This window comes from Cynocephalus volans, chromosome 16, assembly GCF_027409185.1.
Source record: "Cynocephalus volans isolate mCynVol1 chromosome 16, mCynVol1.pri, whole genome shotgun sequence".
Classification (NCBI taxonomy): Eukaryota; Metazoa; Chordata; class Mammalia; order Dermoptera; family Cynocephalidae; genus Cynocephalus; species Cynocephalus volans.
Window position 1 is genome coordinate 33,933,859 of NC_084475.1, and position 27,339 is coordinate 33,961,197.

General features: G+C 37.6%; 1 protein-coding gene across 2 annotated transcripts in view; it reads left to right on the forward strand.

Moving 5' to 3' along the window:
* Nucleotides 1–27,339, forward strand: part of LOC134364593 (guanine nucleotide-binding protein G(q) subunit alpha) — a 281,106-nt gene that overhangs the window by 190,193 nt on the left and 63,574 nt on the right. For both annotated transcript variants that reach the window (XM_063080533.1, XM_063080534.1), the window contains 3 exons: nt 5,568–5,722; nt 20,976–21,104; nt 24,030–24,159. In XM_063080533.1, coding sequence (XP_062936603.1) covers nt 5,568–5,722; nt 20,976–21,104; nt 24,030–24,159 — 414 coding nt within the window. The remainder of the gene's footprint in view (nt 1–5,567; nt 5,723–20,975; nt 21,105–24,029; nt 24,160–27,339) is intronic.

The window sequence follows — 27,339 nt, forward strand, 5'->3', positions numbered from 1 at the left end:
ACTAAAAAATATTCTTTCCACATACAGAATATTTTTTACAAAAAAAACTGAGAGGGTTGCTGGGGACATTTATAATGATTTTAAAATTCTGTGTATATTTTGTAAAATGCTGCTGTACTTTCAAATAACTTAGAGAACCTCAGATGAAAGCTCTTACATAAATACAAATTCCAGTTGATTATATTTCAGTGTCATTTTTCAAAGTGGCAAAGATGGAAGTAAACAACAACAATTCGGAAGCAGTAAATGTGACTTAGAAATTCTGACCCAGGTGTGATTGGCATGTTTTTGAGGGTGATATTCTTTCTTATGTGATGGACATCGACTTCTTTCTGAGTTGTGGGTTCATAGCTGAGGCAAATATTATAGCTTTCAGTGCAGAGGTTAATTTAAATTGCGAGTCAGTACGAAACTTCCTTAGAAGACTGGCTTTTCACAATTAAAGGGAAGTGCCAGGTTTATTTTGTCCACCGAGCCCTTGTTCACGCAATTCCTCCTCCCTGGAAGCTTCATGCACCTTCATCCTCACCTGCCAGCTGAATCTTGACTTCTCCCTGACACCTCATGTGACCTCCTCGGTCTGTACTGAGTTGTCCTTGCTTCGTCCCCACGTGGCATTGCTCACGTACATGCATAACTGTGTTCCACACTGTCTAGTCAGGTATTGTTTGAAATAGTAAGGTCTTGTTTGGCTGATGATACTGTGTGCTCCTAGGGGGACAGTGTCACAACTCCTTGGCACTCTATGCATTGTAAATGTATTTATTATATATTTACAATCATACAGCTTATGGCCGTGTGAGATTCTAGGGGATTTGGTTCAATTGCCCTATCTTATGGACAAGGAAAATTAAGTTATAAAGAGGTAAAGTAGTTTCTCCTAAGGGTTGTGGCTAGTGTTACAGGTGAAGCCAGAATTAGAAGGCAATGTCCTGATTTCCAGCCTAGTTCAATTTCCATTCTTCCTTCCTTCATTGGACAAATATTTATTGAGCATCTTCCAGGTGCAGGCACTCTGCTAGGCCCTGATTAGTCAATGTTGAGCCTGTCTTAGAACTTATACTGTGGTTAGGTAGGAAGATACTGACAAGTATCCCACAGATACGGGTACACTGACTACTGAACTAAGTGCTATTAAGGACTACATTGTTCTATGAGAGTTGGTAATTGATGAGAAATTTCCTTGAGAAACTGACTTTTACTCATAGAACTGGGCATTGTATTTATATGTACTTCTTAAATGCAATTAAATTGAACAGGTATTTGTTGTGTGCTTACTCTGTGCTGGGCCCCAAAGGAAATCAGAGCTAGTAATCTACAGCCCCTTCCATCAATATATAGTATAGAAAAGGGTTAAGATATAACTATTAACAGAAAGCAAAATGTAGAAGTTCCATGGCTCGAAGAACACCAAGACCACATTTCTTTTCCTTTTTTAAAAAATTCAAAATATTTTAACATTTATTTGTACATATTTGTGGGGTACAATGTGTTGTTTCAATACATGCATATACTGCACAATGATTCACTTAGGGTAGATAGTTTAGTTTTGTACCCATTAGTCCACCACTTCCCCCCACCCCCACCGTCAACCCGCTTCTGGTAACCATTATTCTATTCTCTATTTCTATGGGAACCACTCCCCCCCCCAAAAAAAATTCCACACATGAGTGATATGCAGTATTTGTCTTTTTGTGCCTGACTTACTTCATTTAACATGATTACTTCCAAGGATATCACTTTTTTTAGTATATGTGCTGCCGAAGCGAGCACAGGATATCATTTTTTTTAAATAGCTAAGTAGTATTCCATTGTGTGTCTATACCGCAGTATTTTCTATCCATTCATCCATTGATGGACATTTAGGTTGCTTCCATCTCTTGGCTATTGTGAATAGTGCTGTGATGAGCATGGGAATGCAGGTGTCTTTCTCATGTATTGATTTCATTTCCTTTGGATATATACCAGTAGTGAGATAGCTGGGTGATAGATCTGTTTTTTTAGAAAGGAGGAAATCAGGAAGAACTTCCTATAAGAGATGGTGTATGATACAGCACCTGAACAAAAGCTCTTTAAAGAAGTTACTCAAAGGAGAAGGGAAGGCATTCTGGATGTAAAACAAACCAAGCAGAGATCAGTCAAAATAGGAAATTGCAAGAGTTTTCAGGCAATAGAAAGTAGTTTAATTTTACAGAAGCAGGCACTTTGTGGAAAGTTAGAACTTTACCCATCATTGAGAACATTGTCTTTATTTAAATGACCTTAGAGTCAACTGGAGTTAGGAATGGAAAGGCAAAATATTCTCTCTTGTTTTCACTCCAGAAAGCACATAATCATGTCCTTTGTTTGGCTGCTGTCTATAGGGACTGTTACACACACACACACACACACACACACACACACACACACACACACACACACACACACACACCCACACCCACACCCACACCCACACCCACCCACACACACACACACACACACACACACACACACACACACACACACACACCCATTCCCTCCCTCCCTCCCTCCCTCTACCTCTAGGCAGAAGCTAATACCCTAACTGCTGTATAGCCTGGCGTCTCACTGGGGTCCAGTAAACATTTAATCTTACTGGTGAAGTGTTGTATTAGAAAAGTGTCTGGTATGTTGAAACTGTTTTCCCTGGCAGAAGACAACTACTCTAGACACAGACATAGAACCCTTTGCAAATGATATGGCTGACCTAGTATAGTGAATATCAAATTCATTTTAGAAATACTACCTACACTGACATATGTCACCCTATAGCATTTACGCAATTCAGAGAGGGGTCTTAACCATTTCTCTCTATGAATAGTAGAATAGTTTGTCTAAATATTATTGTAGTAAAGCACTGGAAAATTCTTTATCCATGAGCATATGTTAAACAGTACCCACCTACTGTATTCCAGGTTCTGAGCAGGAACATACATAGTATTATTGGTCAAGCTTATTGGGAGAGAAATGAAGAAGAATCTTTTAGAGTAAATGCTGCAAATGAGCAGTCCCCAATCCAACTCAGGCACAGTAAGGTTTTATTTGTCTTTTATAGGGTTTCCAAGATTTAAAATTAAGTCTAGATTTTTGGCTTTCCTTGAAAAATTGGAGGACCACAGTAGGTCTAAATTCCCAATGGCAACAATTGTTTGGAGCTAAACAACAGCAGCTGCCCTCTTTAATCAAAGCATGCATTTCTCAGGGTGCCATAGTCCCCATCACTCCTTATTGTCTATATCTAACCAGTTTTACTCATTCTATGGCCTGAGCCTTATGAACATCTGTTAATGGCCCTGCTTAAGAGTGACTGTTGCCTCTGTGGCCTCCTTCTCTTTAGTCTCCAGTAGCAGTCCTTTGGCCAATTGGGCAATTAATTATGAGCACAACAACTTGTATCTGTGTGGTGCTTTATAGTTTGCAGTGGCTTTCAGACTTTTGCATGCATCAGAATCACCAAGAGGTCCTCTTAAAATAAGGGTTGCTGAGCCTCATTCCCAGAGTGTATGATTTAGCTCGTCTGAGGTAGGATAAGTGGATTTGCATTTCTGACAAATTCCCAGGTGTCATTGATGTGGCTGGTTTGTGAGTCACCACTTGGGAACCACTGACAAACAGTATTGTAACTGATTTGCACAAAGCCACATGAGACTGGGGTATGGGACAGTATGTTCCCCACTAAAAATAATGTTTGGAAAGATTAAGCAGCTTACCTAGGATCACATGAAGAAACAGAGTCAGATTCAAAACCGTGATTTTTCACTAAATCTAGCAGGAAATCAACCTGCATGTACCCCTGCTTCTGCCCCCCACCCACACCCTAACATTCACAGAATCCTCAAGAGTACCCTGTAATAGAGATGTAGCCATGAGGAACCTAATCTGAGATTATATCAAGTGTGACCATTGACATGTCTCAGGACACAAAGAGTTAGAACTTGTTCAGTGACTGAGAGCAGAAAGGGAAGGGTTGAAACTAGATAGTGGGCAGAGTGGCATATGCTTGGAGGTGGTCTGGTTCAGCTAGCAGAGCAGATGGGTGCAGTACAGTTCTGGGGATCCAGGATGTTCAACATGGAGTAACAGGTGCTCCCAAGCCAAGCAGACCACAGCATTGGGGGCTCACTGGGGAGCCAGTGATACTCTGTTTTCGAAGGGTGAGTGTCAGAGGGAGCTATGATTAACGGAGGCCCCACCTGGAGTGGGATCCAGGAAGAGGACTCCAGGCTGGTAAGATCACTGGTGGGATGACAAGGCAGATGGCCTGGACAAGGACTAAAAACAGAAAGCAACTACAGGGATCCGTTTTCCAAGATCAGGATACAGAGTGGAGCTAGGACTTCTTAGTTACTAGATCTGATTGTCACAGAGCAGAACTAACAAAAAAAGGGGAGTTCTTGAGTCTCAATGTGTTGTGCTTCTTAAAACCTTACATCAAGATTAGTCTATTGACAGGGGGCCCTTCCCACCTATGGCAAGAGAAAGAAGATAAGGATTGGGAACCAGGCAGGGCCTAACATGGATTAAATTTATTAAAATTCTATCTGCTTACTATAAGAAATGAATAATTTGGCCACATTGTGATCATGATAGCTATTCACTAACCTTGTTTAAAAGTGTGCATTACTGTACAAAATCAGACCTGTTTCAATAATTATCAGCCATCTGCCTCCAATTTCCAAGATAATTAATTATATTTGTTTATTTGCATATTTATGTGTCTGTATAATTTGCATATATATTATATTTCATGAAACCTAGTTTGATTGGGATTGTTAGGCAGTGCTGTATTCTGGCTAATTTGAGGGTTGACCATAAAACATTTTTTACTTCAATCTTGTTGAAAAAAATTTAAATCTCTTTATCTTTTTTCTGATAAATGTACTATAATGAAAATAACAGAATTCCTTTTTGTTGTTAAAAAATTGAATTGGGTCTTCAATCTGATAATGTATATAAGGCAGATCTAAATATTTTGGAAGTTGGCATATGTGGGAGTGGAGGGGGAATTGTTATTGTTGTTCAAATTAAATCATTAATATTAACTGTTCTTCTAGTGGCTTATCCTAAAAGTGACTATGGAAACTAATCCTGATTAGTTGAGGATTCTGATTAAGTTTTAGCTAAGACACATAACACTCATGGGCTGGGCACATATGTATTTGATTATAATAAACTATAAACATAGAGGAGGTAATTCTTCCTGTCTTTTTTCCCTTTAATAATACTGTTTTAGTATTATGATAATCACCTACAAGCAGTGATATGTGTAGCCTGACATTCTGATTGTTCTGATGGCAGAACTGAACATTTTGGTTTCCTCTAATCAACCTTAAGTAGCCACAAGGCTTATTCTAGAGGGAAAGATTTGGGACTGGGTTCTCTCTAAAAAAACAAAAAGAGTGACATGAATTTATTTTAAACCAATTTAAAAACCAGTGTATGAAGGAAGATGCTGCTTGAATTGTGCACAATGTAATGTGCAAACCAAAGGCAACTTGGAAAGTAATGGAAAGGGTATTAAAACTGCTCCTTTTTTTTTTTTTAAACAGGCTCATGCACAATTAGTTCGAGAAGTTGATGTGGAGAAGGTGTCTGCTTTTGAGAATCCATACGTAGATGCAATAAAGAGCTTATGGAATGATCCTGGAATCCAGGAATGCTATGATAGACGACGAGAATATCAGTTATCTGACTCTACCAAATAGTGAGTATCCATCCAGGAGGCCCTTTGGGTCTTTCTGTTTACTTTCTTTCATGTAGAGGTGCTCTGTGGTTTTCCTAACTTCTACATTCTGTGCTGTGTATGGAGTATCCAATTCAAACTTCAATGTTAGGAAGTTTCAATATTAAATTTGTTATAAGAGACTGGTATCATGACTCAGAGAGTATTATATTTACTGTTTTTTATTTGAAAAACAAACTGAAGACTGTAGGAATTTGAGTTCACCATCCTGTAGTTTCCAAATTGCGAACCATTGTTTCTCAAACACATAAGCCATTGTGATCTGAAATCATGTAATTTTTGATATAAATTCTGAACTTATTCGTGTGCTGGAAAATACCTACACACATTAGAAACTGCAAACAAAAATATGTTTGATTATGGCTTCCTAAAACATCAGTCTCCCTAGTTCCCAGTTTTCAGACCCAGAACCTTGACTGCTTTCTGAGAGCCACTATTGTGTTGATGGATAGGTTTTCCTTGGCATGAAAATTGCATGAGAGTCTAATTTTGCATGCATTCCAGAATTACTTTGTGAGCTGTCAATCACACCCATGTGTCCTGGGAAAGATGTGAATCCTACAGAGATCTGTTTATTCTCTAGATTAAATCTTGCCTAACAGAAAGTGAGTAAAAATTTGGCAGTCATTGGATTAATGTAATCAATGTAGTCAGCAATCTAGATAATCAGGCACCTGAAAAATGATGGGGTTTTTTTTTGGTAGTATTTAGCCAGATTTCTGTCTACATTAATTACATTAATCAAGCATTTGCCTCTTATTTTGTTTTTGGACCGACAGAAGAATGGGTGGAAAATATTCAGTAGCCTTAGGCCAGTTCGTGGGATAGAGTGACCCACTGGGTGAGAGCAGGTTTTAGGGAAGAGAAGGAGCCCGTAGGCTGCCGAGCATCAGTAGGACATGGAGGATCCCAGGGCTGCAGGGCTGTGCTTTTCAATAACGTTATCGTGCTTTCACCCTAGTTCCAGGCACTATTGTGAGATAAGTTATGATTCACATCAGCCACAGAACTGTTGCCTGGTCAAAATATTTGTTGTATTCTTATGGTAAATTGGAATTACATAATTCTGGAATGTGCCATGGAATGTTCATGAGCACCATGCCTATCATATTTTAACTAACATTAACTCGCTTGCAGGCTTCCTTCCTTATTTTCCTCTTCATTCTCCCACACCTTCCCAGCACTCTCCTCCCCTCGCTCCTGCTTTCTCGTCTGCTGATCTGCTGCCTTCAGCCCTTCCACCCGTTCTCCCTCCCTCGCTCCCTCCCCCTGAGCTCCCACTATGTAAGTTTCTGTGAGGACAGGGATGAAAGGATGCATTCAGCTCTCATCTGTTCCAGATTCTGCCCCCTCAACCTTTGACCAGCTGTCTTTCCTTCATTTCCTGCCCCCTCTGTCCTTCTGTTTCCTTTGCCATTTCAAATGTCATCACTCTTACCATGTTGCTGCTGCATTTTATCTGTCATTCTCCATGCCTGGTCATTATGTCTCCTCCTATCTGCTAGTGTACCCCTCCATCCTCATTTTTAGTTTTCTCTGGCCCTTCTTCAAGTCTTCTCCCCTTCTCACATGGCCACAGTGATGCCTTGCCTTGGCCTTTGCTAACTAAATAACCCTTCGTAATAAAGTTATACTTACTAATAAATCTTCCACCTCTCATTGTGTTCTTTCTAGTCCCTATCTTTTTACTTTTATTTTAAATCTTATCTCTTACCCTCTCCACCTGTTCTACTCCTTACCTGTCACCTGTAACCATCTTCCTACAGAGAGGTCTTGCGGTTGAGAATCAAAGCACCAATATTTCAATAATTATGTGCTTACCAGGCTTAGGGCTCTCCCTTAGGATTTGCCTCCTGCTCCTCAGATGGACCCTCTGAGAGATTCCTGTTTGTATCAAGGACACTTGTGTCAGCTACTGTAGATGCATACTTGAGACAAGGCTCCCTCACATCTCTGACCTTCCCTCAGTTTAGATTTGTGGATTTCTAGATGTGCACCCATTAGTTAGTATGAGACCCGGATGCTGCCATATCTACTTGCTTTAGGGCAAAGAGCTATCCTAAACAGTTTCTCCAGGCCCCTGTCAGTTTTGTGATCCTGGGAAAGCCTCCACCTTAGAATTCTGTCAGTACAGGAGAGTCCACCATAGAAACATGCCTGGTCCTTGGGCACAGGCCTTATGATAGAGCCAGACCAAAATGTGGGCACACCTGGCCCAGGCTGATCTAAACCCCTTCAAATGATTATTCTTTAAGTATTTCTACTTTCTCCTAGTAGGGATGGGGAGAAATTGATTTTCTAAATTATGTATATGTGGGTATATGTGCATGTACATAATATTGTTTAGCTTGCTCCTATCTCTCATGGATTTACTATAAACTGGAAGTTACAGTAAATGACTAGAATGCATGGTAAGTCGTGTTGTACACTGGTTTACCTACAGTCGGTGAAGTTAGGATTGACCATAGTATTATTAGGGTAGTGATGTTCTCCATTGTAAAGTTATATTTTTCCTCTTCTGGGGTTACTTTGTCACTGAGCAATCTCCAGTTCCCTATCAACTCTTCACCTAATGCTTTTCATTCCAACTGATACTTCTTGCCTTATCCCATAATTCATTCCATTGGAATTTGTAAAAGAATGGTTTTCTGCTTTTATCAGTTGGTATACGTTGGCATTGTTCTGTGAAGTAGAAGCTTTTCCCTTCAGTGGGTGCTATTTGATTACCCTGAAATACATTTCCTACTGGAAAGGTGTATGTTTCAATCTTTTGTTTAAATCAGTCATTCGTTACATAGACTAAATAGATGGTGACCATATAAAAATCATCTAAACCAGGACACTTTAAGAAGAGAGGGTGGCTGTTAATAATTAACACTGAAATAACAGGCATAAACTGGGAATTTCCAGGACAAGCAGAAACATTTGGTCACCTTAGTTGAATGAAACATAGGGAAGTTGGTTTGTTGTCTTCGTTTTCTCTAGAATATGCTGTTTACTTCAAGGGCAGTTAGAACCAAATTATTCCTGCCGGTTGTACAGGAGACCTGAGTTAACTAGCCCCATGTTTCTGATCTCTCCCAGGGATGTTTAGCACTCTTTGTAGAGCAGTGCTCAAACAGCCTGGCTGGCCTGCCTTAATCATGCTGTGCTGGAAAGCCTTAGTATCAGAGTCACCTTCTTCTCCCCAATCTTAGTAATGGGCACTTTACCTTTTCTTTAGCCAGGTAAACCAAATAAACCCAGAGACAGGACCTGCAACCTCTTGGATTCATTCATTTGTTGCTGTGTTCCACATACTTCTCCAGTGGAGTCACAGCAGATGCTCTGTGAACTCAGAGATAGCACTGGCCAGGATGTGGGTCCCATGTATTGAACATCACCAATTCTCAGTACTGAACTCATTTCCACAAAAGAACTCAAAATAATTTTTTTCTGTGTTTCAGATAGCTGTTACCCCTTTTCCTACTCACTTTATTTGTGTACATTCCCCTGTTGTATCTTCAGTATTTTATTTTACCTCCTTTCCTTCATATGAAGTGTCCATGTAGTTGTTTCTTTTTATAGTTGAAATAAAACATACTTCATTAATATTCTGGACCTAATTTCTTATACAATATTACCACCTTACAGAAATCTTTCTCAACTTGGGACCAGCTTCTCGAAGTACTGACTATCTCTAGTGAGTTCTTCAGTTTAGATTTAAAGGATGCAAAGATTTCTAATCTCTAGCAGCATGGGAATTGAGACTGCTGTGAACAACACCTGCTTAATGGTTGCAGCACAGCCACTATCTCACTATTGTGAGATCTAGTGCAAGCCACTTCCCAAGAATACTGAGAGCAGAGGCCAAGCATGCCTCTCTTCTTCTTTTCTATGTGATGAACTCCTTCCTATTCATCCTCTAAGACCCAACTCAGGAATCACCCTTTCTGAAAGCCTTGCCAAACATCAAGGACAGTGAGTCACTGTGTCGTCTGTCTTAGCACTTTGTACATATTTCTGTTATATCTGTTTCCACATTTACTAAAGTGTCCCTATTCACTGTCCCCAGTGCCTAACAGTGACCACTCTTCGTGTCTGATCTTCACAAATGATTGTTCCATGAAATAATAGATGGGTAATTTCCACTATTTTAATGAACATGGTATAGGCACTATATCTCTTTGGCTGTTATAGATGAACTATGAAGTTTCAGAGCTGAAGGCATTCAACTCTTTTTATTCCTGCTGATTTTGAAGGTCTGGGATCTGAAAAGCTCTACTTTCAAAAACAGTAATAACTACTACTTACTGAACACTTACTATATGTTAGATTCTGTGCTTAGCCATTTACGTGCATCATCTCATTTAGTCCTCAAAGCCATCCACAGTGATAGATACTACTTAGCATCCCCATCTAACAGAGGAGGAAACTACATCTCAGAAAGCCTGAGTAATTTGTTCAAGGTCACACAATTAGTAAGTGATAAGAATAGGAGTAGAATTCAAATTTGCTTATTGCAGAGCCAGGGCTTATAACCACTGTGAAATGGTCACAGAGGATGGATGGATGGAAGGTGGATAATTTATAGTTGTTAAACAGATAGTCATATGAATGATAGATGAATAGATAGATAAATACGATGTTTTATAAATCACTTGTCATGAAAGGTACAAATTTTTTATTAATAATGTATAATAAGATGGGAAATTCCAGACAGTGGATAAGCAGTTTGGGATAAGTTTGCAATTGGCTTTAATTTGGTGTATTCTTCCAATTCTATTTAATGAAAGAATAAAAAGCATTCTAAGATCCTGGAGAGTTTTGTAGATTCTTTTATTAACTTTTTTGTTATTGGTAAAAAGCCTGCGGGCTCTGAATATATTTAGATAAAGTGCAGAATAAGCAGATGGCTGTAGGTTTGCTTTTTTTTCCTTGGGGTTTACCACCTGCTTAAATATACTAAGACATCAGGTCAAATGAGTTCACTGCCTGCACTACCCAAAGCTCCCTGAAATTAGCCAGAGACACAAATCTCAATCACACTGGCATATAGTGAGAAGAGTCCTCACCTGCAGGCCTTGGCTAAAGACCTCTATCTATATTCTTCCTAAGAGACCAAATAATCTCTAATTTCACTTTATTGAAGTCCCTTCCAGGGAGTTCAGTAGATCAGACACCTTCTTGAAATTTCCACATGGCCCAGAGCCCATGAAGCCAAAATACATGAATAAATTGGGGTTTTGGCAAAAGTCAACATTGGAGTCTACTTCTAACATCATGCTTAAATTTTTAATTGAGTCTGATTGTGACCCTGTACCAATATATTGTGTACCATGTTGAATTTAAAAAACAAGAGAATTTCAGAGGTAGGTTAGCATATTCACCTGATTTAGATGAAAACCTTCTTGAGGAAGTACCTTGCTGAAAGGTTCCTGACTGATGAGTCAAACACGAAAACACGGATGTGTTGGTTTGGCTCTTGGAGCCATCCTGACTTTGCTCTTCATCTGATGATTTAAAAAGCATTTAAGCCTATCCCAGGCTTTTGAAGGCAGGTGAGAATACTGGGTCTAAGTCCAGCTGTAGGTGGAATTCCCTCTGCTGCTCACTGCGTCTGGGGCTTTGACTAAGTAAGCCTCACTTTCTCCAGACATGGCATGTAATACGTAATCTTTCAATTCTCCTTCTAAATTCTGAAGTCCTTTGATTCTATTACAGTAGACTGCCTTCATCTGAGAAATCATTATCTTATGCAGTCAAGTGAAAACTTGGCACCCCCAAATTTACCTGGAAATGTAATAAACCAAGAAATTATTCTCTACATGGTTAAATTACTAAAAATGCTATCTTTAGCCAAGAAGAGGACATTGATCTTGAATTTGCTCTTTAAAGAGCGACAATAATAACATGGGTGTCATTGTTTTCACTTGAGTGACATATTTACTTCTGTTCTTGTTTTGTTATCTAGTGGACCACATCTTATAATAATAACCTTTTACAGGAGTAAAGCAAACAAAAAACAAAAACAAAAAAATCCTTCATTTGTCTTTCACAGTGAACTCTGAAGAATCTGAGATGTGGTTTTTGTGATTCCCTTTTCAGAATGCTCTTAGAGATTAAAAGATAAGGCTTAGGTATGCTTTACTCTCTAAGTTTCAGTACAGAGAACTAGAACAGAAAAGGGATGGAGTTGGCCCCTGTTTGCCATTTATTCACTCTGCTTGAAGGACAAACAGAATGGGTGTGGAAGATAAGCTCACTTTGCGAGTTTGCTGCTTGCTTACATTTTAGCAGGACAGGACGTTTCCATCTTCAGTACTTTTGCCTTCTTATAGGCCTTTCCATAGTCTTTACTCAGGACAATGTTGTACCCAGCTAAACTGAGGGGTGCTATTACTATAGAACAGGGATTAACAAACTCACAGGCCGAATTCGGTATGCTGCCTGTTTTTATAAATAAAGTTTTATTGGAACACAGCCATGCTCATATATTTGTGTTGTCTATAGCTACTTTTGTACCCAATGGAAGAGGCTGATGGTTGCAACAGAGACCATATGGCCCACAAGCCTAAAATATTTACTCTCTGATTTTCTCTCTCTCTCTCTCTCACACACACACACACACAAAATTTGAAATTCCTCCAATAGAATAATGAATATTGAAAGACAACTAGCACTCTGCTTCCACCATTTAGGTAGAACCTAGCTTAAGACTGATGCTCTGAATTAACCAAGAGATAAATTTTAGAGCACTGAGAGAATGAATGGCCTACATTGCTTCAGCAGTCTTCCAGAAGTATTGCTTTGCCCAACAAAACTTTTGGTAGGAAGTGAGCAACAGAGAGCTCTAGATTATATTACCTTGCAGTACTCTCTAAATGCCACGTAAAGAATGTCTAGTACTAAAAATGGAATAAATGAAAAGAAATGCTCATTGAATTGATTTGGCCTCTGAGTGCAAGGATTATGTCTTACATTGTCTTGGCTTTTTTGCTCCATCATAGTGTCTGGTGCTATGTTGCAACTGTTTAAAGAGAGTGTGATAGTATTTAACAATCAACTGAAGCAAAGGTAGGACTGTGACAGGCTTTTGTAAGTGGGCAAATAGAACATGCACCTGGTGAGAAGACAGTCCAACCTCCAGTCACAGGTGAGCCAAGGAACTTTACTATCTTCATGTAACCCTTAAGGTCACTAAGTTTCTGTTTTGACTCCCTGCCTACCAAGCCACTTTTGGACGCTGATTGGCTGACTCTCATGTTCTTGCTCATTATCACTGTACCCTTTCAATTTAAAGTAATGGATTGAATTTTGATCTATAATTAGTTCATGTTAAGTTGGGTTAGCATGACCAGCACCCCAGACCTGATCATTCTTGTCAAAATGGAGGTTCTGACCCTACAGAATGAGTGTCCAAGTTAAAGTGACATGACCACAGGAGACCCATTTAAATCAGTGACCTTTTGCTCACAGCTGACTCTTGGCTACAATCACTGGAACCTCTTTTATGATCTACATCACACCTGCTTAGTGGTATCGTTATCTGTAGAACATTTATCTTCACTGCCAGAGTACAAGATCCTTGAGAACAGAATTAGTGTCTTTTTGTTTGTTTGTTTGTGATTCACTCTCAGTGCTAAGCGCATTGCCTAGCTTTCTTTAGGTTTTCAGTAAAAGTTGTTGAATGCATGAGTGAGTAATAAAAGAATAAAGAAATTCTGTGCCTTCCCTAATTTCTTCCCATCTGTCTTCTCTTCTTTTCTGCCTGTTCAAGTGCCATTCTGTCTACGTGGTGTAACTCATCCCCCACCTCTTCTGTGCACTATTCTCTAGTGACTACAGTTCATCTCTTCCTTCTTATTGCATTCATAGTTAGCAGCACACAATTTGGCACTTAATTGTTTCTTAATTGATTCATCTATGTTATCTTTGCTTCCCAGGTAGCTTGACATCCCTAAGGACAAAGAATATATTTTAACGTGTTTTGTCCCAGCTCCCTGTGCCAACCCCCCTCCATCCAACACGCATGGCATTAGAATTTAATGTATAACAGATTCTCTATAAATATGTGTAAATTAACTGAATTAAGTACTGCCATTACATTTCACGACAGGCAGACTAGAATAAAAAAGTCTTCTGATATTTCTTGATGTGTTTTAGAATTGTGTCAAAATTAGTCAACAGCTTTGAAAGTTATCGTATTAAAGATGCATAAAGTAACAAAGCCAAATAGGCAAATTGAAAAAGGTCTCCTTCCTTCCTTTCCTTTCTGTCTTTTTCTCTTTCATTGCTTTGTTTTTGTTTTTAATTACAAGTCTGATTTATTTGTCTGAGCAACACACTGTGAGCCCAGTCCTGGCCCTGACCCTGGACTCTGCCTGCCTGACAAGCACATGGTTGCCTGGCCCTTTCCGCATGTGATATGGGTGATCTCTTTATGTTAGACATTCAGAATACATCTCTGTATGTACGATTCATAAGATACTGAAGCTATTTACCAAATGCAGTGATAGGATCTTTTTTAGGAGATATTTAATGTAGTTTTTAAAATCTGATTTTCTAGATTGGTTTAGTTCTTTGGTAAAGGAAAATTGAAATGCATGATCCCTAAGCCTTCTCTTTTATCCCACAGAATAGTCTCCCATAAACAGTTGCATAAACCATAGGATTGTAACCCACCTGCTACCACTGGGTGATCTTTGTTTTATACCTGGAATTTTATATTAAAAACAAATAACGTCTTATGAAAAAAATAATAATTTAATAATTTTTGATACTAAATAATTTAATAAATTAAATTAATTATTAAATAAATAATTCAATAAATTATAATAAATGCTGTACCTCCTTAAAGTCTAATCATGATTGCCAGGTGTTAAAGAGGAAAAAGGAAAGTTGATGTGCCCTCCACAACACGAGCTCTTCAGGAGATAGAAGTGTTTGAGTAATAAGTAATCCGTGCTGCTAACCAGCCTAACCACATTACCGGCCAGGCTGGTATCAGCAACAGGATCTGTCAGATGAGGGAGGGGCTTGGTTGGATCGTGACACCAAAACCTCTACATGCCTCTCCCCTCCAGACAGCAGTTTTGCAAAACTGTTACTTCTCCTTTTTAAGATCCTAATTTCTTTGTACTTTTTTCCTTTGGATCTTTGTGGTCATATTGCAACTGTACAATAATGGTGTGTTTTTGGTTTCTCCTTAGCCTCAACTGTTTCTGACAGTGTCAAATACCATCTCATGGCATGATCTAGCTTTCAGTTCCCCAAAGACTGTTCATCTCACAGTGAGGTCTTCTTAATTTTTTTTAATGAAGTCGACCTAGTTTTTCTAACCTTCTTTTCAATAATTAAAAATGTGAAAACCTACCCAGAATCACTTTCTGTACCATACTTCATCTTAATATTTTACTTGAACTGCAAATCTGTTACAAATGCAGCGTCTCCCTAGGAGGCCCTTACATGGGGGTTGAAGAGTCCCCAACCCCCAACACATACCCCACAGCATATCACATTGAATGCCCCACAATGCCATTTTCATTTATCTTATTATGTTTAGTTGGATTTGCACCAAATGTCAGAGATTTCTTTTTACCCTTACTACCCACAGATACTTTTGACTTTTGGTATAATTACCAAAGGTTTTATGCCTCTAACTTTCATAAAACTTTTTAACCCTAGTTGAAATGTGATATATTTTACTTGCCAGATTATATCTCTAAATATTATTCTGTGTTTTCTTCACTTAAAAAAAAGTATTTGAATTTTTAATTTCTATGCTACTGTTTGTTTAGATTTCAGTTACCCTTCCAGCCATAAGTGGCAGGGTATTTTTCTTTTTCATTTTAAAAATATTTTTAAAAATGAAGTACTATTACATGTCAAATTGGAGCATAAATTAAAATTTGAAAGAACTCAAAACTATTATTGACAAACTATTGTCAAAATTAAGGAACAGTTGGAATCTCTTTTTAAAACATATCCAAGAGAGAAAATGCTATATTTAATTTGATTTGGCCATCTTATTTTAGTGAAGTTTAAGTTTCTCTCATATGTTTTTAATCATTTTAAGTAGTCAATTATATCCTGTTTCTGAATTTCCTATTTTTCTGCAGAGGTTATCCTGAAGTTAAATGTGTAAAGAAGCTGTACAAGGTATAAACTAATGGGCGTGATTTCCTTAAGTCTTTCATGAAATTCAGTCATACTACAGAAGGATGTTTGGTGGATTATTACCAACAGTTAGAGATTGTTCAATCAGGTTCCCAGAAAATGACTGTATCCAAAATATACAAATGTTTATTCCATACCTATAAATCCAGCCATTTTTCCTCTTTATATAACCCAGTTCTTCCCACAAGTTGGTAAGGGATCATGTTCAATGAATCTTCTTATCCTTAGCAACTGCCATAATGTCATGGTCAAATTGAACTCCAGATAACTACATTTTTCTCATGGTAGGAAAGAAATTGTTGAGATATTACTGCACGAGTCTCTGCCTCACTTTTCAATGAAAACCATCAAAAACCTGTTTCTTCCATTAAAGAGATTTGTGTCAGATGTCTGTTGATCAGGTGCCACCTCCTCAGTGTGCATTGAATTAGGCAGAATTCTAAAGCCTGAAAGGTTGAAACTGATAGGTATAAAATGGACATGCAAATTGTATCATTTTGTGACCAGGACCTAAAGAGCAGGAAGCACATCCACTAAATGAAGTTAAACAAAAAATGCCTTTCCTCTCTGTGTTGTCTTTAAATTTGTCAGAGACATTTTAATTCGGAATTTAGTTATTACAGAATGCAGGCCACTAATAGTCCAGAGAGGTTATTAGGTAAATATGGGTAGCTAACAACCTCTCTCCTGTATTTTCTCCTTAAAGGTGTAAACTGCCTTTCTAACCACTACAGCATTTTTCATCAAATAGTTTTAATTTGGGTTCCCTGTTGAGCACCTGCCATGTTCCAGGCCCTCAGCTGAGTGTTGGTGATCCATCCGTGGACAAAGGTAGCTGTGGGTGCTGGCCACTGTGTGTGAGAACCTTAACTAACAAACATATGTGCAAGAAAGTTGAGTTGTTTTTTTAAATCAGTTATCAAATTATTAATTATTATATGTCCCAACACAGTGGAACATCATTAAATCCTCATGAAGGGATTGGAGTAAGATGAATTTAAGCAGCTAAACTTCCCATTTTCTAACACTCTTAAACATGGATTGTTTCACAGATACTTAAATAAGTCCCATGTGTCCTATGGGAGTGTCCTCTCCCCAACATCAGTAAAGAGCTACTGCCAGCCACTTGTTACACATATATTGCCTTGGAAATGTACCTGTTTCTGTTACCATAGCAACACCCTTGAGAATGACCTCAGCAGCTACTCAGAATCTTTCCCACAAAACAAATTATGGCTATAATTAACTCTCTGAATTTACTCTGCAATATAAATTTGTTCAGACCTTGGTGTTTCTTTTTAAAAGGTTAAATGAGTGGAATAATCCAACACAAACCCATCCCCTATATTTCACTGAAGTTTGTCCTCAGAATATGAAATGCTTCAGTGGAAAGTACAGTTCAGTTAAGAGACTATTCTCTTACCTTTTCTCAAAATGTGACAAGGATCAACAAATGAGGATGCACTGGTCTTAGCTGAACTTCATTTTCATTTCTAAGGGAATGTAGTGGCCTTTTTTCCCTATGTGAATGTGATATGCAGAAAATGCTGTGAGTCCCTTCTGTCAGCCCTTTGAGCCCAGAGGAGAGCGCCGGGGGGCTTATGCAGGCAGAAACTCCATGCTGGCCCCTCCTTGGCAGTGGACAGTGCAGTTCTTGGCTGTCTACACATTTTACCTGCTTCAGAAATTGCAACCTATTTTCAATCCTTTGTACCTTTTGAGCCACCCAGATTTTCTTCTAGGAGAAAATCACTTGTGTGTCTTTTGTTTGGTTGGGAGCGTTGTTATTATTGTTTTGTTTTTCTTCATCTAGTTTTGGGGTGTTTTGGTTCTAGATGATGTATGTTGCAACTAGCAGAGCTAGATAGTTTCTTTCAGGCTTTTTTTTTTGTTAAACTAGATTAATTTAACTTTTTTACCCCAAGTGAAGTGAGCCTTTCTCTCCACCATATACCAGAAGCAAAGCAAAATGACAAGCAAGAACTTATAGCTCACTTTTCAGTTAATCAGAAACATGTGGGACATGTCTAGTGGCCATTTCCTTCTCATGAAATATGTTTAAACCTGGGCAATGAACAGACAGAACAGGCTGGTAAGCAGAACTGTACTGCCACGCAAAAGGAGCAGAAGAAAGGCGAAGAGAAAACATGTTCTTGCAAGTATGAATGTTTTAGATATTCAGCTAATATCTCAGTACTGTGGATTCACGGAGAGATACCTCTGACAGTTTTTTCAAAGTAGCCTCTAAGCCCGTGTAAGTGGTTTTCCCGTTGCAGGTGTGTACTTGTGATTCCATCTTACCCAACCATGTTTTTCATGGAGCTCAGTTTATCCTTCTAAATTGGAGAGAAACTATCAGTTTCTACTGCACAATGTGACAGGTATTTTTTCACTTCATATGCTAGTTCTTTAGATTCTGTGGGAGTGGCAACGAGTAATCTGTTTGGTTCATCTTCAGGAAACATTCACAATTTCCCTTTACCACAGAAACACCACAGCACCTTATATACAAGAATGAGCAACCCTCTGTCTATGGCATTAAGTGAGTAAAAATAGTTTATTAAGCATTATATTTCCGAGCAAGCTTGCCAGTGTAAATGTAATGTTCTTTGATTCCTCTGAAATAACTTCTTACATAGAGTAGTTAAATAAATGGTGATCTTGTGGATTTCAAAATGTATATCAATTTCCAGTTTTTCAAATCAAGGAGGTGGTGAATCAGAAAACTCCATTTATACAGAGTAACCAGCTGATTTTGTGTATGTGATGGGGATAAGCTGGTTTGTCTGTAGAATGAGATACAGATCAAATCCCAGAATGTGGGCTTGTTGACCCCGTCAGATGACTCCAGGACCATGTCACCGATATTTATTGAAATTTCAGGTCCAGTTCATTTTTGCATTTCCTTCCTTCCTTACCCACCCATATTCTCCCAGCCTTTCCCTCTTTGTCCTCTAGGCAGTTTTATAGTAATTAAAGATATCAAGCTGGTTACTATTAGTCAGTCGAGAGCTAATTCCCATCTAACAAATCATTGATGTGTCTGGGCCCCTAAAATACGAATTAGTTACTTTGCAATAGGAATTTCTAGGCTGATACTTTTTTGTCTTAAAGAATTGATACATCTCCAAAGAGGCAGTAATTTTATTACTTTGTTAAAGTTAGGCTTAGACATACTATTTTATGATTTCATGAATCTTATGGACTCAACGTAATATCTCTTTTTAACACCATTTCAAATTTAAGGATATTATTCGTATGGAAACACCACTCATAAAAATGATATTTAAATGACATTGGAACCAAATCTCAGCATAGGAAATCCAACTATCCATCCAACAAATATGTGTCACGTACTATTTGGCACTCTTTTAGGTACTGTGCAGAAATACAGATGGGTAAGACAAAGTCCCGTACCCTGGGTGGGTCATATCAACTGAGCATTTGTGTTACTGCTGAGTTATAACCTGCCCTGCACCATACATTCCCTGCTGTGTATTCCACAGTTCACAGTCTTGTTTGTGGGCATAAAGGAGTTGAAGATCTAACTGCTTCCCAATTCTATTAATGGTTCCTTTCACCTTTTCCTTAAATCTTATTCACGAGTTATTTACTTTGTGTGTATACATTTTGTAGTTGTTTGTTTTGAAACCATGTCTGTGCTCCATGCTCACCAGGGCAAGAAGAGCAGAGGTACTCTTTGAAATCATGAAGCTACCACCCACTGCAGTCATTTTTACCTGATTGCCATCAAATTATGCCATTTGTTCTATCAGATTATGCCATTCTCAGTGCTGCAAATTATTTTTTACACTTTGATGGAATAGGAAGTGAATGGAATAAATGGCAAAATTATACTGATGGACAACATAAGTGTGATTGTCTAGGGTTAGGGTTGGCAGAGGTAACACAAGGCAGTTTCTTTGTGGTGAAAAAACAGTTGTGTGTCCTTATTGTGGTGGTGATTACACAAATCTCTACATGTGATAAAACTTCATAGACCTATATACCCCCAAATATATGTACACACACACACACACACACACACACACACACACACACACACTCTCTCTCTCTCTCTCTCTCACACAAGGGAACTTCAAAAAGTTTGTGGAAAACTAGAATTAGAAGATAATACAAATCTTTACATGAACTTTTTAAAGTACCCTCTTGTGTGTGTTGTGTGTGTGTGTAGCAATGAGTAAAATTCAGGTAAGCTCTGTAGTTTAGTAATATTGTGTCAATGTCAGTTTCCTGATTTAGGCAATGTACTATGGTTATGTAAAATGTTATCATTGGAGGAAGCTGGGGGAAGGGTACAGGGAAATTCTACATAACATTATTATAACTTCTTGTGAGTTTAAAATTATTTTAAAATAAAAAGCTTTTTAAAAAAGGAATGGAAAAGCATCATATAACCAGATAAATTTAAAGTTAAGATGTGGTGACTCTAAACATTAGGAATATCTGATCTTAGACATTATTACTGCAGTAACTAGACATCTCATGTCTTCACATTAATCATAAATGACTTAGGCTTTGGACAGAATTTAGGATATGGTATCGTGCTGCCTTTTCTTAGGGGAATAAAGAAATTCATTCCAGGAAAAGACTCTGATGTTCAGCAGAAATGCAAAAAAATATGCATCCTGACCTTATATACAACTCTGTTATCTATTTATTCAAATTAAATTTGTATAAATAATTTAAAAAACACTTGTTTTAAACTCTAGCTTTACCAACCAGACCTGCTGAACAAGTAGTGGGGAGGAAACTAATTTGGATTTCTTTTCCTTTTTCTTCCCCTCTTCATTTTTTGTATGGGTTCTAACTGATAATAAGAGAAGAAATGAGAAATGGTGAGTAGTAATCCATCAGTGGATAACCTTCCTCTGAGTAATGGAAGGTTGACTTGATCTTTCTTTTCCAAAACTTCTCTACCACTTTCCGATATTTTTCTTCTTCCTCATGATGCATTTGTGCCCTTCCCTTTCCATGTAGACAGATTTGGTGTGATGGGGTCACTGACGTTCTCATTGTGTCTTCCCTCCTCCAGCTATCTTAATGACTTGGACCGCGTAGCCGACCCTGCCTACCTGCCTACGCAACAAGATGTGCTTAGAGTTCGAGTCCCCACCACAGGGATCATCGAATACCCCTTTGACTTACAAAGTGTCATTTTCAGGTAGTAACTGAGTCCATAAAACCTACTTCCCAGCTTTTATGCCTTGAGTACATTTGGTGAACTCTATAAGTATTGAAATCATATGTAGGCTTTAAAATGATGTAGCCTTTCAACCAATTATTATCATTAGTTACATAAATGATATAATGTGGCCCTAAAAGAGGAAGCAGCAGAAAACCGTACTGAAGGGTTTCTCACTTCAATTCAAATCACCAAGAAATCAGTAAAATCTTAGTTTGCTGGTTGTTGAACAAAATTAGTTACTCAAACGTTGGTTCTAACTATATTTTTTTAAAAATCATTTTAACTAAGAGGGCAATGGATATATTTAAAAAATTATAGAAGATACTAATAATATTATGATCCTATCAATAATAGAAATTATATGTTGGCAGAAGCTTTTATGTTGATGTTAGCTCTAAGCTTTCTGGTACCAAAGCAGTATTTTTCAGTAGCAATAAAAATACATAGTGTTTTATAGTCATAATATAAGCTGCTTAAAAATTTTCAAAATAATTTTGAAAGCAGGTTAATTAACCTAGTCTAAATTTATGTAGCAAAATAGAATGAAAATTTATTACTTTCTCAGTGCTGCTTTTCTGTATGGATAATTCTTCAACAGAAGCATTCTATTTTTTTTAAGATGAGAAAATATAAATACTGGTGTACTTTCATTTAATCTCGTATTACATGATCACTCAGTTGTACTTCTGCTTAGAATACAAACCAAATGGCGCTTGGAGAAATGAAGCCATGTGAATGTGACTTTGAGCGTAGAGAGTTGAGTTGCTCAGGGGGGAGCCCATCCCGTGGAAGATGAATGTGTACAATATTGAGAGTTAGGTAACTCCTACTATGTGACTCTGCCATGTGACTGATTAGCAGCGCCAGAGCATTGTATGGACACCTTATTCTAATCAGTCTCTGCACCTGTGGGCAAATCTGGTTGTCATACTCTGCTCTAGTAGATGTGACCATTTTGGAAATATTTCTGAGCCTCAGTTTTTTCATCTATAAAATGGTTCCATTAGATGAACTCCAAGCTTCCTTGTAGCTCCAGCATTCTGTATTACTTAAGTTTTGAGTTTATAACATTTTTAGATCTTTAATTTGAGACACCCAAATTTCCTTACAGTTATAACCATATTACAGAATATGTTCATAAAACGTATAGCATGTCATGGGGATTTTCATTTCTTCATTGCTTTGCAATTAGTGGGTTCTGAAACCAGATTACTGTTACATCTTGTTTTTTGCACATTTCGTGCACTAGTGTTTGAAGGACATTTTTTGCCACTACAACAACAGTAATGACTTAGAAGTATAATTTCTCACCACCATCCAAAGCATCCTGTGGGGCGTAGGATGACAGGATTCCAGGGAATGAGGATCTCATGTAAACGAGTATCATATTATTCACACAGTAGCATTAAGGAGGAGCCAGCATTTTAAAATTTCTAAGGACCTAAGAATTCCAGTTTTGATGTTTATAGTTAATAGGTCTCCCTGGGTCCATTGCTTTGCCCCTTAGATTTCTCTCTTGCACCTTAAAAGACTTAGAAGCAGTCACTGGAAGATCCTTGAGTTCTTAGTTTAGTTTTAATGCTGGAAGGCAGGAAAACACCAGGAGCACCTGCAGTTTTCAACAGATACACTCAAAGGGCCTCCTCTCACAGTTTTGTGCCTGAATGTCTCATTCTCTGAGAGTATGTTTTCCTGTGAACATTGTGTACATTTCAGTCAAGATATGGATTCAACAGTGTGAAGAAACTTTGATTCAGTGCCAGGCACTGCCAGATATTTCATATACAATCGTCCTTCTGTATCCATGGATTCAACAAACCACAGATGGAAAATATTTGGGGGAAAAAAACAATAAAAAATAATATAAATAAAAAACAACACAGTCTAACAACTATTTACATAGTACTTGTATTTTATTAGGTATTATAAGTAATCTAGAGATGATTTAAAGTATATGGGAGGATGTGCATAAGTTATAGGCAAATGCTACAGTGTTTCATATAAGGGACCTGAGCATCTATGAATTTTGTTATCCACGTGAAGTCCTGGAACCAGCCCTCCATGGGAACCAAGGGACCACTGTTTACATCATCACTCAAATTAATTGATGTCAGTGTTGGTTTCTGAGCAGCAACTCAGCACAGAGTTGATGTTGTTAAAAACAAACTCTTGAAATGGTTTAAATGTTGGCCTCTGAAGTGGCACCTTGTAGCATGTTGATGTTTTATACAACACTTCATTTCAGATTAGTGAGTTGGTTTGTGCATAAGGCTAATTGTACTATGTTACCTGACATGACTGGACCTGTCCCAAATTATTACCAATATTGGGAGAAAAATAGCCCAAAATGCTTACCCTACTCTACTAAAGAAGGATCATTGGGTTCGTGTTTTCTTTTAATTGAAGCATCACACACCCCCTTATTGAAATGTATAGCATCTTACATTTTAAAAATATATTTGTAGTTATTTCTAGCATCCTCAAGAAATACATGAGGATTTTGATTCTGATTTTATAGAAAAAGAAACTGAAGTTCAGTATTTGTCATTAGGGCTTAACATAAATAAAACTCATTCTGTTTCTGACTTTTCAGATCTTAATTAAATAAAATACCATTTTGTTTGGCAGACATAAGGATTTTTTTTTTTTTACAAAGTTGTAATTTTCAGCATTCTGATAACTTTCTAATACCCACAATGATTTATTACCCAGAATGTCTTGACTTTGAATGTTAGGTAACAGAAGATTAGTAGACATTCAGTAAGTATTAGTTGAATTGACTTGGATGACCATTGTCTTTCAAGAGAATAGTTTTCCTAAGTTTGTTAATAGTGCTATATTTATACTGATTTTAAAACTTTTCTTTATATGTTATTAATATGAGTATTATTAACCTTGCAGAATGGTCGATGTAGGGGGCCAAAGGTCAGAGAGAAGAAAATGGATACACTGCTTTGAAAATGTCACCTCTATCATGTTTCTAGTAGCGCTTAGTGAATATGATCAAGTTCTCGTGGAGTCAGACAATGAGGTAAGTGCCCTTTGGACAGGCAATGGATTATCATTTTATTATCTAATACAAATAAATGATAGGAAGTAGGGTGTAGGAAATGGGGTGAACTGACTTCATTGCTTTCTTGACAGTTGATTTTAGGACTTTTAAAATAACCAAAAATAACCCTATGGAAACACATGGTACATACAGAGTGGTAAGCTCTTGTGTCAGGTGTATGAACAGATCTGTGTGTTCAGATCCAGTTATGTCCTATTTGATACTTTTAACACTGTGCAGCGGTTCTGAAAATGAAAATAACATGGAAATCCCTAGGCTAATCATCACATCATTCTTCTTTCTGCAGGATAGAATCAGGAGTGTTGGAGTGAGTCAGTGTGTTTTACTTTGTTTTCATTTTGTTGAAAACCATTGTGTGATGGGTAGGTCCCAAGAGCACTTGAACCTTCTCTTGGGAAATGCGAATAACTTTGCAGCTGGGCTCTAAATCAATTCATTGAGGAGCCATGAAGTGTCTTAGTGATGCGGCCTGTCTGCTCTTACAGAATTCCATAGGGTGTGTGTAGTTTTGTTTCTACTGAGCAGTAAGTGATTGAAGAAGTGTCTTTTATGTACCCGTCTGGAGAACTGACTCAGTATTTTGATGTTCTCCCCATTACAGGGAAACTTTACAGGGGTAAATATGGATTTTGAGAATGGCAAAGGCTTGATGATGAGTCAGAGTTGATTATGGAGGATAATTAAGGGGTGTAGAAAACTGTGCCTTTGAGCTGGAGTTCTGTGTGTGTGTGTGTGTGTGTCTGTGTGTGTGTCTGTGTGTGTCTGTGTGTGTGTCTGTGTGTGTGTGTCTGTGTGTGTGTGTGTGTTGGGGGATGGCAAAGATGCCATTGATATTCTGTTAGAGGCAGAGATTGCAGACTGATATGCCAACTATAAGTATTAAGTATCCTCCCAACAGGGTAGAAAATAAAGAGAAGAAAGTGAGATGTCCCCAATAGCTGATTAAAATAAGGTCTGGCATATTAAAATATACTTTTAATACTGCACATTTTTTTAGGTGCACAAGAATTCCTGGTTTCTTGGTCCTTTTAAATATTTTATTTTTCTGTAGTTATTAATATCTTCATCAATACCTATCCAATCATACATACATATCCAATCCTCCATAGCATTTCTTTTGTTTGTAGATAGGATTGATAGTTTCCATGAACCAATATCTCATATAGAGCTGAGAGTTACCTATTCATGCATTTCAGAATCTTTCCTGGGTTGCGAGTATATGGGCTTTTGAATCAACCAAAGTGCTTCTTTTTAAGAATGAGTCTTGTGTATCAGCCAGTTGTCCCCTGTAGCTGTAAAGCAAAGTGCCTAAAAGCATACGTATATGGCAATCAGAGATCAAAACCTATTAGGTAAATGCTATCCGAATTTTAGCTATGACATCTCTATATGTATATCTGCTTTTATCTGTGTCTGTGCCCATTTGTTGTTCTATAATCCTTAGATGTAATATTTTGAAAATATTACATATTTTGGAAGCAGACCTATTACAACATTTCTGATTTCTTTGAATGTTAGATCAAAACAAAAAATATTTTGAGGACTTGCCTACTATGTGCTGGGTACCAGGGTATCTAAGGAGATACAAAAATGAAAAAAAAAAAATCAACTTTCCTCTAAAGGACCTTACAAAAGAGATATGCTTTTAGTCAGATTAAGGCATATGGAGGAAGGAAAGCCTTTGTTATGGAGGTCATCATTTCATCGTTTTTGTTCTTTAGTTTGATATCCAGTAAAATAAAATTTACATTTATCAACTACACAGAAGACATAAGAAACATATGGAATTTTATTTTTTTACATTTACATTATAGCTAGAGGAAGATAAGTATTTATCAATACACATTTTATACGAGATAAATGCATTGTATCTGTAAAGAAATATGTGTTGTGATTTAATGCTAATCAATTTACCACTTTAAAACTACCAAAATAAAAGTGGATTCCTTAGGCAAGACATCAGCTAGTTCTAGCACGTAAATTTGTGGCTCAATTTTCTGGACATTATAGATCATTTATTTCATTTTTCACCTAACATTGCTAATAGAGCTTAGATTTTGATATAAAAGTATATTGTATTAATTAGAATAAAATGAGATTGTTTTGATTATCAGATGTCATAATTAAAATTTCCACAGTAACTTGCCATTCAATGTGTAGGTGCTGTAAAGTACATCCAAAAATATTGTCTCAGTTCCTTTGATTCCTACGGTGGTGGTGGTGCACTATGCTACTTTCAAATAATTAGAGACTAAAACAATATAGCTATCTTATTTTTATTAGATCTCCCTAATCACTTGTGAATAGTTTGAAAACCTAGGTTGTAATTCTGTGAAACAGAAAGCCAAGATGTATGGTATTCTTTTCTCAGTGCTCAAGTCAAACCTGATGGTATTGGGGAAAATCTTAAGCATAATAAGAAAAATGTTGCTCAGTAATTACTTCATCATGTTAGCCACAGCCATCATTGTGTAGGAAACACTGTCAAAAACAGTTTTTAATGTTGCCATGTAGTCGTATTGTCTTTTTCAGTTATACTGATATATGAAAATGTCATTGCCTCTCCAACTTCTTAAATCCTTAAGAAAATTCAGAACTATAGAATTCTAGTTTCCCCAAAGTTTCTGTTTTTGGTGAGACAACTGAAATAAACTCCTGAAACATTTTGTTGTTGGTTTTGAAATCCAATGTTGGTAACTTTAATCCAAAGCAGACTTTGTTGTGCTTCCCTTGGTGTGTATTTGTGAGATCAACTTTGGAGTGGATTCTAGTGGATTCTCACAGCCTTCCTTCTTGTGCCAGGGTCCTGTGAAAATGCATCGCAGAGCACAGGCCAGGGTAGCTGAGGGAAGTACGTTAGATGGTTCCGTTTGCTCTTGCTTTTAGTATTTCTAAAACTTTGTGTTAGCCTTCGTAATTTTATGTATGTCAGCTTTTGTCTGTCTAGATTTTCAGCCTTCCTGTAGTTGGGGGAATGGATTTCTTTCTTTTTTTTCTCCAAAGAAGGAAATATATTTTCAAATAGTGGGCTGGAATACTCAGGGTTGCAGAGCTGCATTGATTCAAGTGTTTCTTATTTTCCCTGTGATGGCGCACCAGCACGGAGCCAATGGTTCTGCTGTAATCCTTCCGTGAGTG